Source organism: Salvelinus sp. IW2-2015, unplaced genomic scaffold (genome assembly GCF_002910315.2).
Source record: "Salvelinus sp. IW2-2015 unplaced genomic scaffold, ASM291031v2 Un_scaffold1431, whole genome shotgun sequence".
In the NCBI taxonomy this organism is placed as follows: domain Eukaryota; kingdom Metazoa; phylum Chordata; class Actinopteri; order Salmoniformes; family Salmonidae; genus Salvelinus; species Salvelinus sp. IW2-2015.
Window position 1 is genome coordinate 78019 of NW_019942904.1, and position 14820 is coordinate 92838.

General features: G+C 44.4%; 1 protein-coding gene across 12 annotated transcripts in view; it reads left to right on the top strand.

The window, feature by feature from the left end:
* The first annotated feature begins 1099 nt into the window (after positions 1-1099).
* The window catches only part of LOC112070817 (uncharacterized), a 29160-nt gene continuing 15439 nt past the window's right edge, over positions 1100-14820 (top strand). For all 12 annotated transcript variants that reach the window (XR_011475664.1, XR_011475665.1, XR_011475668.1 and 9 more), the window contains exons 1-3: positions 1100-1294; positions 6156-6383; positions 12944-13799. Coding sequence is in view for 6 of the 12 variants with exons in the window: in XM_070439136.1 (XP_070295237.1) it covers positions 6177-6383; positions 12944-13799 (1063 nt within the window). In the remaining 6 variants the exon portion in view is untranslated. The remainder of the gene's footprint in view (positions 1295-6155; positions 6384-12943; positions 13800-14820) is intronic.

The following is a 14820-nucleotide window of genomic DNA, read 5'->3' on the forward strand; positions in this document are numbered from 1 at the left end:
TATGCTGTGGGGATGTTTTTCAGAGGCAGGGGACTGGGAGGCTAGTCAGGATCGAGGGGAAAGATGAACGGAGCAAAGTACAGAGAGATCCTTGATGAAAACCTGCTTCAGAGCACTCAGGACCTCAGACTGGGGCGAAGGTTCACCTTCCAACAGGACAACAACCATAAGCACACAGCCAAGACAACAAAGGAGTGGTTTCGGGACAAGTCTCTGAATGTCCTTGAGTGGCCCAGCCAGTTCCCGGACTTGAACCCGATCGAACATCTCTGGAGAGACCTGAAAATAGCTGTGCAGCAACGCTCCCCATCCAACCTGACAGAGCTTGAGAGGATCTGCAGAGATGAATGGGGGAAACTCACCAAATACAGGTGTACCAAGCTTGTAGCATCATACCCAAGAAGACTCTAGGCTGTAATCGCTGCCAAAGGTGCTTCAACAAAGTACTGAGTTTGTGATACATTTACATTTGTCATTTAGCAGACACTCTTATCCAGAGCGACTTGCAGTAGTGAGAGCATACATTTTCTAATAATAAATGTGATATCCGTTTTTTTTTATTTCATACATTTGCAAAAAAATCTAAAAACCTGTTTTTGCTTTGCCATTATGGGGTATTTTGTGTAGATTGATGAGGAAAAAACGATTTAATACATTTTAGAATAAGGCTGTAACGCAACAAAATGTGGATGCACTGTACACTAATCAGATGTATTTGTGGGTAAATATGTTTACCGGTCCCGGTGGAGGTAAACATTACCGGTGGAGGGATCTTATTAACAGTCTAAAGCCATCTACATTTCTAGAAATTAAAAACAATTAAAAAATGGCTCGTGTGAGTTATTTTTGAATTCTCCCTATTGATTTAATGAATGTAAACACGTTTTGTTTTAAAAGTTTAATTTTCCAGTTTTGTTAATATAAGTATACAATGAGCCTAACATCAACCCATACATTGTCCTCAGTTTTCTCATCCTTCCATTTTGTACATGTTACAAATTGTCATGTATTGTATTTATTATGAATACAATTTTAATTTTAATCTCTCATAACAACACGATGACGTAGCTACATATCCGAAACGACGCATTTCCGGTGAGGCCTCGTGTCCCTTCAACATATTTTATTTCTATGTTTTGGAGAAGAAGAAAAAATCTCCCACTATCCAGCTAGTTGGGCTAGTCTGGGTGGTCTATCTCTTGCTTTGGCCGCTGATTGTTACTTATTATCATCCCAAACAACTCCTTCCTTTATGTTAGAAGAAATAGCTATATGAAGAGTCTCCGGTGTAAAGGTAAGTGTTTATTGACAATAACAGAGAGATAGGCGTCTCTTTGTTCTATGAGTCAGATCACGCTAACGAACGTAGCTAGCCAGCCGTAGAGGAAAGCTAGCTTCATATTCGGGCTGCTGTTGATTTGAAATAGCTGAATAGTTAGCAAGATAACTGGCTAGCTCTGGTGTGTTATGTTAGCCGCGGGCCCAGCTAGCTAATTAGCAAGCTAGCTAGATAGCGAAATGCAGAATGGTTGAAATGACTAGCCAGCCCAGAATTAACGTCATATCAATGTGCTAGCCACTGATAACGAAATGGGCTATGAACAATATTTTATTTGGTTGCTAAATATCTAACAACTGTAACAGTAGGCCGTTTTTTTGCCTGAGTTGACTTCTGCTCGGCATACGCTACACGACTTCCAAAATCGTAACAACTTGGACGTGCTCACATTTCCCGATGTCCTTGTCCCCAATCTTTCCTCTCATCCATCCTAAACCTCAGGACGTGGGTGTTCACAGTACACAATGATTCCCTAGTTGATCCTGCCCTGCTGTTCTCGGTTGTCGTAGGAAGAAAACAAATATGTGCAGAAACATCAAAAAAGTCCTAGGCGCAGAATATGGTTTTGATTTCATGTCGTTATGTTTTTTTATTTCTGTCATGTAACGCATATGTAATGTAGGACACTAACGTAATATTGGTTCGTTTTGCTTGGCCTGTTGCCTCGGGTGAGTGGAGGTTTTACTTCAGTGCCAAGGATTCTGTGTTTTCCCTTGTAAAAGTGATTGTTTTTGATAAAACGTTTTTTTTTCTTCTTCCCAATGAAAACTAATTACAAAATTTAGAACACGTGTTTTATGGAAAAGAGTTGTATGTTTATGGACGATGCACCATGCTGCCTTGTTGACAAAATGACAGAGCTGTTCCATTTGAGAAGGGCATGCCTCCCTCCCTGTTTTTGCCAGATGTGACAGGCATAGGCCCAGGCTCAACATAATTGAATCCGCCCATTGTTGTCGTCTCACATGCTGAATGCTCAATGGCTATTGGCAGCAGTCCTTGCCCAATCATGCCGTAGCACTGCTCACACTATAAAATGCACAACCAAAATGTAGGACATGTCAGAAAATGATCAGGACATCCGACAGGGGTCTGGAGAACAGAACAGCCATCATTGGTGCGTCCTTGACCTGCTCAAACTATGCAAGTCTCGACGTAATGATCCTAGCCCAAGTTCATAGGATTTCAGCCAGATCATGAAAATTCATCTGAGATGGTGAAAATGTAGCTAATTAATGGCAAAATTGTGTAGTGTATGCCCGGCCTTAAACCCTCTACAGACTGTATGATTTTAGCTGTCTGATGCTGTGATTTTTGCCCGCTCAGACAACATTCCCACGACGTTGGCAAATTTTTACGTCGTAAACGATTGTTGGACATCTTGGCTCGTTCAGTGTGACAGGGTCTAGGTCGTAGGCTCTGACAGTTCTGGTGGTGTCTTTATCGTGTAGTTTGGCAGGTGTTCCGTGCTGATCCCAGTGACTGACCAATAGGAACACTGATTATGCACACAATTAGTCAGAATAATATAATAGGTTGATTTTAAACATTTACATGCTGTGCAAGAAGGAACGATTTCCCTAGTAATCTTGTTTACACGATGGGATTTTGATAAATGCAGAAAATATCCAATCACAATAAACGTTCCACTGTGTTATTTTGGGGAAGCTTGTTTTGATTCTGACCTGGGACATATGAAGTTTGTATGTGTAAACCTTTTAAAGATTCATACTTTCAGTTGTTCTGAACTTCTCTCGCGCACAACCATAGAGAGAGGCTTGCGCTGCTGGTACATGCATAGATCAAATACATCGGCTGATGTCGACGTAAAAGCCTGTACCAATTTAACCAGGTCAATATCAAGATTTTAATTAACATCGCACACAGTGATGTGACAATCGTAAAAGACTGTATCTGACGTACAGTCTGCACGAAGGGCTTTAAACTCAACTCTACGAATTACTATGGAGTTGAGCAGCGGACTGTGCTAGCAGATTGTAACGTGCTCCGTTAGCCAGGATAGTAGTCAGAGATATCTGGTAGATCACCAACAAATAAATCACAGTATATTTTTGGACTCATTCAGCAGCTTTTACCAGATAAAGTACAATACCATTGGAAATCAATGTTAAAAGATTCAGTTGTATATTCATAACTTTAAATTGAAAATGGCTGTCACTGCTTCTGTTTTTTAATGCGTGTTATGTTTTTTTTGGGGTCACGTCACAGACGCCGAGCCCCTCCCCCTGCCACTCGCATCAAAGACGAAAGATGATCTTCCTCTATGACATCATGCAGTTTTAACTCCCTATTTGCATTTGAGGTTTGGTCCCAACAAAGTTGGTCATATGGACACCGAAACACATCGAGACACTATTTTACTGTAATAGAGGTCATATCGACCCCGAAACACATTGAGACACTATTTTACTGTAATAGAGGAGACCTTGACCTTTCTAATGATACCCTATTTATGTCTCAACTCCCAACATGTCGAACAGAGGAGACCCTACTAAAACGAGAGAATCAATGAACATGTTGTGGAAAATCAATCAAATGTATTCATAAAGCCCTTTTTTTTTTTTTTCATCAGCTGATGTCACAAAGTGCTGTTCAGAAACCCAGTTTAAAAACCCCAAACAGCAAGCAATGGAGATGTAGAAGCACGGTGGCTAGGGAAAAACTCCCTAGAAAGGCCAGAACCTAGGAAGAAACCTAGAGGAACCAGGCTCCGAAGGGTGGCCAGGGTGGAGATTATAACAGAACATGGCCAAGATGTTCAAATGTTCATAGATAATCAGCAGGGTCAAATAATAATAATCAGTGTTTTCAGTTCATCGTTCACCAGTAGGGGGTGCAGCATGCTCTGGGCATTACTGACTCAAATGAATGAGATGTGTCTGGTGTAGTACAGAGTTTTTTTCAACAAACCTTAACTTGGTGATACCATCTTAGTTCTCCTATCTTCTAAAATATAGGTTTTCCTGTTTACAGGTTTGTTTTGATTTTGGAGCAAAAAATTGATTTATTTTACAATCTGCTAGGTAGGCACCTCTGACTACATCGAGTCGCTCTCAGTTCATATTTGGAAAAATGTTACCTATGTTTGTCCTGTGTAAATGCGTTATTTTCTTTGGGTGCTGCAATCTGTCGTGTTTTAGCCCTGCCAAGGGAGCGGGTGTTACTGCAGAATGACTAGATCCCATTTAGCCCTGCCAAGGGAGCGGGTGTTAATGCAGAATGAATAGATCCCATTTGGCCCCTGAATACTTAATGATAAGCTGTAGACCACACTATCTACCAAGAGAGTTCTCATCTATATTATTCGTAGCCATCTATTTACCACCGCACCACTGGCACTAAGACCGCTCTCAACCAACTCTATAAGGTCATAAGCAAATAAGAAAATGCTCACCCAGAAGTGGAGCTCCTAGTGGCCAGGGACTTTAAGTCGAGCAAACTTAAATCAGTTTAACCAAAATGTTACCAGCATGTCACATGTGCAACCAGGGAAAAAACAAAATCCTAGACCACCTTTACTCAACACACAGAGATGCATACAAAGCTCTCCATCACACTCCATTTGGTAAATCTGACCATAATTCTATCCGCCTGATTCCTGCTTACAAGCAAAAACTAAAGCAGGAAGTACCAGTGACTTCCGTGTTGCTCAATGCGGAAGTGGTCAGATGACGCGGATGCTACACTACACGACTGTTTTGCTAGCACAGACTGGAATATGTTCCGGGTGACTGTACGTTCATATCCCAACCAGAAGCCATGGATTACAGGCAACATCCTCATCGAGCTAATGGCTAGAGCTGCCGCTTTCAAGGAGCGGGAGACTAATCCGGACGCTTATAAGAAATCCCGCTATGCCCTCAGACAAACCATCAAACAAGCAAAGCATCAATACATGACTAAGATTAAATCGTATTACACCGTCTCTGATGCTCGTCAGATGTGGCAGGGCTTGAAAACTATTACGGACTACAAAGGGAAACCCAGACTCGAGCTGCCCAGTGACGTGAGCATACCAGACGAGCTAAATGCCTTTTATGCTCGCTTCGAGGCAAGCAACCCTGAAGCATGCACGAGAGCACCAGCTGTGCTGGATGACTGTGTAATAACGCTCTCGGTAGCCAATGTGAACAAAACCTTTAAACAGGTCAACGTTCACAAAGCCGCTGGGCCAGACGGATGACCTATTACTGCTCGGCATCTGCCCGTAAGGCGCTACAGAGGGTAGTGCGAACGGCCCAGTACATCACGGGGGGCCAAGCTTCCTGCCATCCAGGACCTATATAATAGGCGTGTCAGAGGAAAGCCCCAAAAATTGTCAGAGACTCCAGTCACCCGAGTTGTAGACTTTTTTTCTGCTACCGCACGGCAAGCGGTACTGGAGCGCCAAGTCTAGGACCAAAAGGCTCCTTAACAGTTTCTACCCCCCCCCCCCCAAACCATAAGACTGTTACATTGACCTATCCCCCTCCCTTTTGTACACTGCTGCTACTCGCTGTTTGTTTGTTACCTATGGATAGTCACTTTGCCCCCACTTACATGTACAGATTACCTCAACTAGCCTGTACCCCTGCACACTCGGTACCGGTGCTCCCTGTATATAGCCTCGTTATTCTTATTGTATTACTTTTTATTTGTCTACTTGGTAAATATGTTCTTCTTAAACTGCACTGTTAAGGGCTTGTAAGTAAGCATTTCATGGTAAAGTCTTCACCTATTGTATCCGGTGCGTGTGACAAAGTTTGATTTGAACTCACACTTCTATTGCGAATAAGTAATATACATTTTTCCATAGGGGAAACGGCTCCAACTCACGATGGAAGACTGCTTGCACACTTCTTCAGAGAACCTGTCTAAGTTGGTCCGCTGGGCCCACAGTCACGGCACCATCTGTGCTCTCATCCCGAACCTCAAACACCTGCTCACCGAGGGTTCCCATGGGAACCTGACCGCCATGTGGGGGTGCAGCGCGGGCCACGCCTACCACTGGCCCCTCCCCGCCACCTGTAAGACGGGCCAGAAGGTGGGTGTGTTTTTAGTCCCAGATGCTTGTGATTTTTGACTGTTCTATTGACAAGCTGAACATGTTTGGGTTGGCAAGAGGGCAGAAACAGACTGGAGCCCAGGCTAGGTATTTATGGCACTGCAATGTACACTCAGTGGCCAGTTTACACCACCCCCCCCTTTCACAAAAATGGTTCGCTCCTACAGACAGTGAGTCATGTGTCCGTGGCTTGCTATATAAATCAGGCATCGAGGCATTCAGTTACTGTTTTATTGAATGTTAGAATGGGGAAAAAACGAGTGACCTACACGACTGAGCGTGGCATGATCGTCGGTGTCAGGTGTGCCAGTTCCAGTGCGCCGGTTCTCAGAAACGGCCGGCTTCCTGGGCTTTTCACGCACGACAGTGTCTAGGGTTTTACCGAGAATGGTGCGACAAACATACAAATATCTGGTCAGTGGCAATCCTGTTGCCAAAAACAGGTCGTGGATGAGATGTCGAAGGAGAATGGCAAGAATCGTGCAAGCTAAAAGGCGGTCCACGAACAGGCAAATAACGATGCAGAAACGGCATCTCGGAACACACAACTGGTCGGTCTTGTCACAGATTGGCTATTGCAGCAGACGACCACACCAGGTTCCATTCCTATCAGCTAAAAACAAGAAGAAAGCGGCTCCAGTGGACGTACAGTCCTAGATCACCAACGCTGGGCAATAGAGGAGTGGAAAAACATTGCCTGGTCCGACGCATCCCGGTTCCTGTTGTCAAACTGATGGCGCTCAGTATTTAGCGTAAGCAGCAGAGCGCTCTGTAAAGCAGTATGAGTCATGGCCTCATCCTGCCCGGTGTCAACACTACAGGCTGGTGCCGGTGGTTTAATGGAGCGGGGAATGTTTTCCTGCCTTAAGTCCCTTGGTACCGATTTGAGCAACTTTCCATTCCCTGACCAAGTCTGGCTTTTCTGGAGGCAAAGGGGGGTCCGACCCCGTACTATACGAGTTTATAGGTAAACTGTCCACTGAGTGTATGTCTTTCTGTAAATAATGGGGCCAATGTGTGACATTGGGATAAACATTTTCTAAATGGTTTGAAACTAAAATAAAAATGATTTTCATGCAGTTCCAAATGTGAACTCAGAGGAATAAAAGGGAATATATGCAAATTAGCCCATAACTTAATTGTATTTTTCAAGGACCTCGATGTTATTGTTAGATTCTGCGTTAAACTTGGAACATTATTATACTAGAGACAAGATACATCAGAAGTAATACTATAGTATCTGAGGGGTGATAGAGACTGGTTGTTACATCAGTATTACTATAGTATCTGAGGGGTGATGGAGACTGGTTGTTACATCAGTATTACTATAGTATCTGAGGGGTGATAGAGACTGGTTGTTACATCAGTAATACTATAGTATCTGAGGGGTGATAGAGACTGGTTGTTACATCAGTATATACTATAGTATCTGAGGGGTGATAGAGACTGGTTGTTACATCAGTAATACTATAGTATCTGAGGGGTGATAGAGACTGGTTGTTACATCAGTATTACTATAGTATCTGAGGGGTGATAGAGACTGGTTGTTACATCAGTATTACTATAGTACTGAGGGGTGATGGAGACTGGTTGTTACATCAGTATTACTATAGTATCTGAGGGGTGATAGAGACTGGTTGTTACATCAGTAATACTATAGTATCTGAGGGTGATGAGGACTGGTTGTTACATCAGTATTACTATAGTATCTGAGGGGTGATAGAGACTGGTTGTTACATCAGTAATACTATAGTATCTGAGGGGTGATAGAGACTGGTTGATACATCAGTAATACTATAGTATCTGAGGGTGATAGAGACTGGTTGTTACATCAGTATTACTATAGTATCTGAGGGGTGATAGAGACTGGTTGTTACATCAGTATACTATAGTATCTGAGGGGTGATGGAGACTGGTTGTTACATCAGTAATACTTAGTATCTGAGGGGTGATAGAGACTGGTTGTTACATCAGTATTACTATACTATCTGAGGGGTGATAGAGACTGTTTGTTACATCAGTAATACTATAGTATCTGAGGGGTGATAGTATAGTATTACTTCAACCAGTCTCTATCACCCCTCAGATACTATAGTATTACTGATGTAACAAACAGTCTCTATCACCCCTCAGATAGTATAGTATTACTTCAACCAGTCTCTAGCTGAGAGGTGATAGAGACTGTTTGTTACATCAGTAATACTATAGTATCTGAGGGGTGATAGAGACTGGTTGTTACATCAGTATTACTATAGTATCTGAGGGGTGATAGAGACTGGTTGTTACATCAGTAATACTATAGTATCTGCGAACTTAACAGTATACAATTGTATGATGTATATAATTGTACATTTAGGGCCTAATATAGAACCCTCTCCACTCAAAAAGCATGCAAAACGTGTAGGAAGAAACTAGGCTATTATCACTTATAGAATAATACTTTTTTTGGTCCTTGCCAATGCATTAATATTGAAATTATTATTACATTCTAAAATATGTGAGAATAATGAGGATGTTGCCTGAGTAAATAGATTGGATACATGCATTTCAAATGTATTTATAAATCCCTTTTTACATCAGCCGATGTCACAAAGTGCTTGTACAGAAACCCAGCCTAAAACCCCCAAACAGCAAGCAGTGCAGATGTAGGGACACATAATAAAACAGTAGCATTAATCTCACCATCGCTGTTTTTATAAGGAGAAAGTGACAAAAAAAACAGGTTCAAATTTTTTTTAATGGAAGGATTTGTATGGATGTCATCGTCATAGTAACCAGAGTAACGGAGTAGCGTAACACCTTTCCAACACAAGCATGTCGCTACATCCACAATAACATCCACTAAACGTGTGTATGTGACCAATAACATGTTGATTTGAACAGAGTAGCGCAGCGGTAAACAAACGAAAGTGGCCACAACTCTCACAGAAAAATGTAAAAAAATGAAATCACGGATAATTATAAGGGAGCAGGAGGACGTAATAAATTGGCTGCGATAATTACAAGGACTTTTCAGGCACCAAATTGAGGAAATGTCGGATTTTTCAAGGTAGGCCTATTCCAGTACTTGATTTTCTGAGCTCCAATTTCAAGTAGCCTACTTCAAGCCCTTTGTATTGTATTTTTAAAATTGCAGGTGTAACATGGAAAACAAAATGTATTTGTCATTGTATTTCATTTACCAGATCATACTGAGAAGAAGCCCACTAGGCTGTGTCATTTGTTGTCATTATGTCCAGAATATTTCATTGGAGTAGAGTTGGGTGTTGAGCAATAGCCTATGCTACATAATTGCGCACAGTAAGACTGTCCAATCCAGGGCACTAAACATGTCATTTACCTTGATGCTTTCTCTGTTAAATCTAACGAGATCCTGCTGTGAATCAAACAGACAACACCGGATAATCAACATCCAATTAGGGATATTAGATCCAACGTGGATCCAGGCACAGCTGTCTTCACTGGTGTACAGATTGAGACATAAACACCTTTGTTCAGGTACTTGGGCTGTTGTATCGCATGCGCCATCACAACAGCTGTTCGTCACTTGACTCTTTATTCGGAAAATGTCTTCCTGGATCACAGCGTAGTTTATCAGCTGGGCATCAAATAAAATTATTGTATTTGTCACATGCACCGAATACAACAGGTGTAGTAGACCTCACAGTGAAATGCTGAATACAACAGGTGTAGTAGACCTCACATTGAAATGCTGAATACAACAGGTGTAGTAGACCTTACAGTGAAATGCTGAATACAACAGGTGTAGGTAGACCTTACATTGAAATGCTGAATACAACAGGTGTAGGTAGACCTTACATTGAAATGCTGAATACAACAGGTGTAGGTAGACCTTACAGTGAAATGCTGAATACAACAGGTGTAGGTAGACCTTACAGTGAAATGCTTACTTACAAGCCCTTAACCAATAATGCAGTTTAAAAAATACAACAAATAAAAATACCTAATAAAAAAATAAAGAGCAGCAGTAAAATAACAATGTGGAGGCTATATACAGGGTGTTACGGTACAATGAGGAGGCTATATACAGGGTGTTACCGGTACAGAGTCAATGTGGAGGCTATATACAGGGGGTACCGGTACAGAGTCAATGTGGAGGCTATATACAGGGTGTACCTGTACAGAGTCAATGTGTAGACTATATACAGGGGGTACCGGTACAGAGTCAATGTGGAGGCTATATTCAGGGGGTAACGGTATAGTGCCTTGCGGTCAGAGGCCGAGCAGTTGCCATACCAGGTGGTGATGCCGTCAGGATGCTCTCGATGGTGCAGCTGTAAAACCTTTTTTGGATCTGAGGACCCATGACAAATCTTTTCGGTCTCGAGGGGGAATAGGTTTTGTCGTGTCCTCTTCACGACTGTCTTGGTGTGTTTGGACCATGTTAGTTTGTTGGTGATGTGGACACCAAGGAACTTGAATCTCTCAACCTGCTCCACTACAGCCCCGTCGATGAGAATGGGGGCGTGCTCGGTCCTTCTTTTCCTGTAGTCCACAATCATCTCCTTAGTCTTGATCACGTTGAGGGAGAGGTTGTTATTCTGGCACCACACGGCCAGGTCTCTGACCTCCTCCCTATAGGCTGTCTCGTCATTGTCGGTGATCAGGCCTCCCACTGTGTCATCGGCAATCTTAATGATGGTGTTGGAGCGGTGCCTGGCCGTGCAGTCATGAGTGAACAGGGTTTTAACTGTCAATGTAAAGTGACTCTCGGTTAGAAGCATTCTATACTTTTGGATTTGTGTGTCCATGAAAACCGTTCTCACCTGAAACATAAAGAGACACAAAATGTAGTTATGAGACGTTTATACACAAACGATCCAACAGATACGTGGTTCAAGTTCAATGTCTAATTTAACGTCAATTTACACTGCAAGTCATGTTTTATGTCACACGCTTTTGGACAAATCCATCAAGTTACCAACCATGATAAAAGATTAAACAGATTTTAAATCAACTTGTGAATGTTATTGCTTATAGCTATGATGTTATTGATTATGATTAGCCCATCTTCATTTAATGACATTTAAAACATTGTCAGATTATTATCAATGACTTTTAAAAGCTGGAACACGTTGTCCAGGAAGTGCTCACTGGTACATATAGAAAGGCCATATCCTGTATATACAGTATCATACAGTGCATTCGGAAAGTATTCTGACCCCTTGACTTTTTCCACATTTTGTTTCGTTACAGCCTTATTCTAAAATTGATTTAAATAGTTTTTCCCCCTCATCAATCTATAAACATTACCCAATAATGACAAAGCAAAAACAGGTTTATATATTTTTTATATCACATTTACATTAGTATTCAGACCCTTTACTCGGTACTTTGTTGAAGCACCTTTGGCAGTGATTACAGCCTTGAGTCTTCTTGGGTATGACGCTACAAGCTTGGCACACCTGTATTTGGGGAGTTTTTCCCCATTCTTCACTGCAGATCCTGTCAAGCTCAGATCCTGTCAAGCTCTGTCGCTGCACAGCTATTTTCAGGTCTCTCCAGAGATGTTCAATTGGGTTCAAGTCCGGGCTCTGGCTGGGCCACTCAAGGACATTCAGAGACTTGTCCCGAAACCACTCCTGCATTGTCTTGGCTGTGTGCTTAGGGTCGTTGTCCTGTTGGAAGGTGAACCTTCGCCCCAGTCTGAGGTCCCGAGTGCTCTGGAACAGGTTTTCATCAAGGATCTCTCTGTACTTTGCTCCGTTCATCTTTCTCTCGATCCTGACTAGTCTCCCAGTCCCTGCCGCTGAAAAACATCCCCACAGCATGATGCTGCCACCACCATGCTTCACCGTAAGGATGGTGCCAGGTTTCCTCCAGATGTGACGCTTGGCATTCAGGCCAAAGAGTTCAATCATGGTTTCATCAGACCAGAGAATCTTGTTTCTCATGGTCTGAGAGTCCATTAGGTGCCTTTTGGCAAACTCCAAGCGGGCTGTCATGTGCCTTTTACTAAAGAGTGGCTTCTGTCTGGTCACTCTACCATAAAGGCCTGATTGGTGGAGTATGGCAGAGATGGTTGTACTTCTGGAAGGTTCTCCCATCTCCACAGAGGAACTCTGGAGCTCTGTCAGAGTGACCATCGGGTTCTTGGTCACCTCCCTGACCAAGGCCCTTCCAAATCATGTCCAATCAATTGAATTTACCACAGGTGGACTCCAATCAAGTTGTAGAAACATCTCAAGGATGATCAATGGAAACAGGATGGAAACAGGAGCTCAATTTCAAGTCTCATAGCAAAGGGTCTTAATACTTATGTCTTTTTATTACATTTGCAAGAAAATCTAAACCTGTTTTCGCTTTGTCATTATGGGGTATTGTGTGTAGATTGAGGCGGAAGAGAGCTACTTAATCCATTTTAGAATAAGGCTGTAACGTAACAAAATGTGGAGAATAGTCAAGGGGTCTGAATACTTTCCGAATGCACTGTATTCTCTCTGATGTTGTCAGTGCCATTTCCACCAGGTCAAATTCCCAATCCATGTAAAATGTATTTGTTGATTCTGATTCTAAAGGAGCGGGTTGGCTGCTACCAGGACAGCCGTAGCGTCAACTCGGACAGCCTCAGTGTCCAGGGAGGGGCCTTAGCCCGTCAGAGCAGCCCAGGAGGTGAGAGGTTTCTGGGGCGCTCCACCAAGGCCAAGGGAGGTGACAGCAGCCAGACCCGGGACTCCTGCGACTTCTCCAACTGCAGCGACGACAACACTGAGGCTGATGACAACACCGAGGAGTATAACAGCAACCTGTTTGATATTGTCTGTGAGTCCTCAGCCACGACGGACGAGGATGGAGACGTAGACTACGAGCCTCGTCACAGACCCAGGAAGAGGGGTCCCCCGGGGGGCATGCCCGGCCCCCAGAGACCCGGGTCTGAGGACAGGGGACAGGAGGACAAGTCAGTGAAGAAGATCAAGCAGGAGACTGCTGAGGAATATTACACAGTGCCTAAAGCCCAGTTAGCAGCAGGGGGATGTACTGACTCTGGCATGGCCTCTGACTCAGTCTCCCAGTCCTCAAAGCCTAATCACTCCCTGTCCCACCATGCATTGCCACACAAACCCTCCCAGCTGGACGCCGACTGTTTGGTTGGTGGCGTGTCGTCGTCTCTGCTGGGCCGCTCCCTTCCTCACAAACCTCTCCGAGGCTCCGTCTCCAAACCTTCCATGATGAGCACGAGTTCTCCCAGACACCAGGACCTGTCCTCGGTGTCGACCCAGGGCCTGAGCACCCTCCCTGGGGCAGGTAGTGAGCTGATGGAGGACCTGCTGAAGCCTGGAGGATCCGAGGGGCCGTTGGGGAACCCGACTCCCTCCTCCCTCAGTGGGATGAACCCCGACCTCCTGGAAGCAGAGACCAAAGGAGAAGCTACAGGTACAGTTAACATCCCTCTCTCCCTCTAGCTGCCCTCGCTCCCTCTATAGCTGCCCTCTCTCCCTCTATAGCTGCCCTCTCTCCCTCTATAGCTTCCCTCTCTCCCTCTATAGCTCGCTTATAGAGGGAGAGAGGGCGCTATAGAGGGAGAGAGGGAAGCTATAGAGGGAGAGAGGGCAGCTATAGAGGGAGGAAGGGAGCTATAGGGAGAGAGGGAGTTAGAGGGAGAGAGGGCAGCTATAGAGGGAGAGAGGGCAGCTATAGAGGGAGAGAGGGCAGCTATAGAGGGAGAGAGGGAGCTATAGAGGGAGAGAGGGAAGCTATAGAGGGAGAGAGGGCAGCTATAGAGGGAGAGAGGGCAGCTATAGAGGGAGAGAGGGCAGCTATAGAGGGAGAGAGGGCAGCTATAGAGGGAGAGAGGGCAAGCTATAGAGGGAGAGAGGGCAGCTATAGAGGGGAGAGGGCAGCTATAGAGGAGAGAGGGAGCTATAGAGGGAGAGAGGGAGCTATAGAGGGAGAGAAGGGGAAGCTATAGAGGGAGAGAGGGCAGCTATAGAGGGAGAGAGGGCAGCTATGAGGGAGAGAGGGCAGCTAGAGGAGAGAGGGCAAGCTATAGAGGGAGAGAGGGCAGCTATGAGGGAGAGAGGGCAGCTATAGAGGGGAGCGAGGGGGAGTAGAGGGAGAGAGGGCGCTATAGAGGGAGGAGGGCAGCTATAGAGGGAGAGAGGGCAGCTATAGGAGAGAGGGCCTTAGAGGGAGAGGGCAGCTATAGAGGGGAGAGAGGGCTATAGAGGGAGAGAGGGAAGCTATAGAGGAGAGAGGGCAGCTATAGAGGGAGAGAGGGCAGCTATAGAGGGAGCGAGGGCAGCTATAGAGGGAGAGAGGGCAGCTAAGAGGATAGAGGGAGAGAGGGCAGCTATGAGGGGAGAGAGGGAGCTTATAGAGGGAGAGAGGGCAGCTTATAGAGGGAGAAGAGGGAGCTATAGAGGGAGAGAGGGCGCTATGAAGGGAGAGGGGCAGC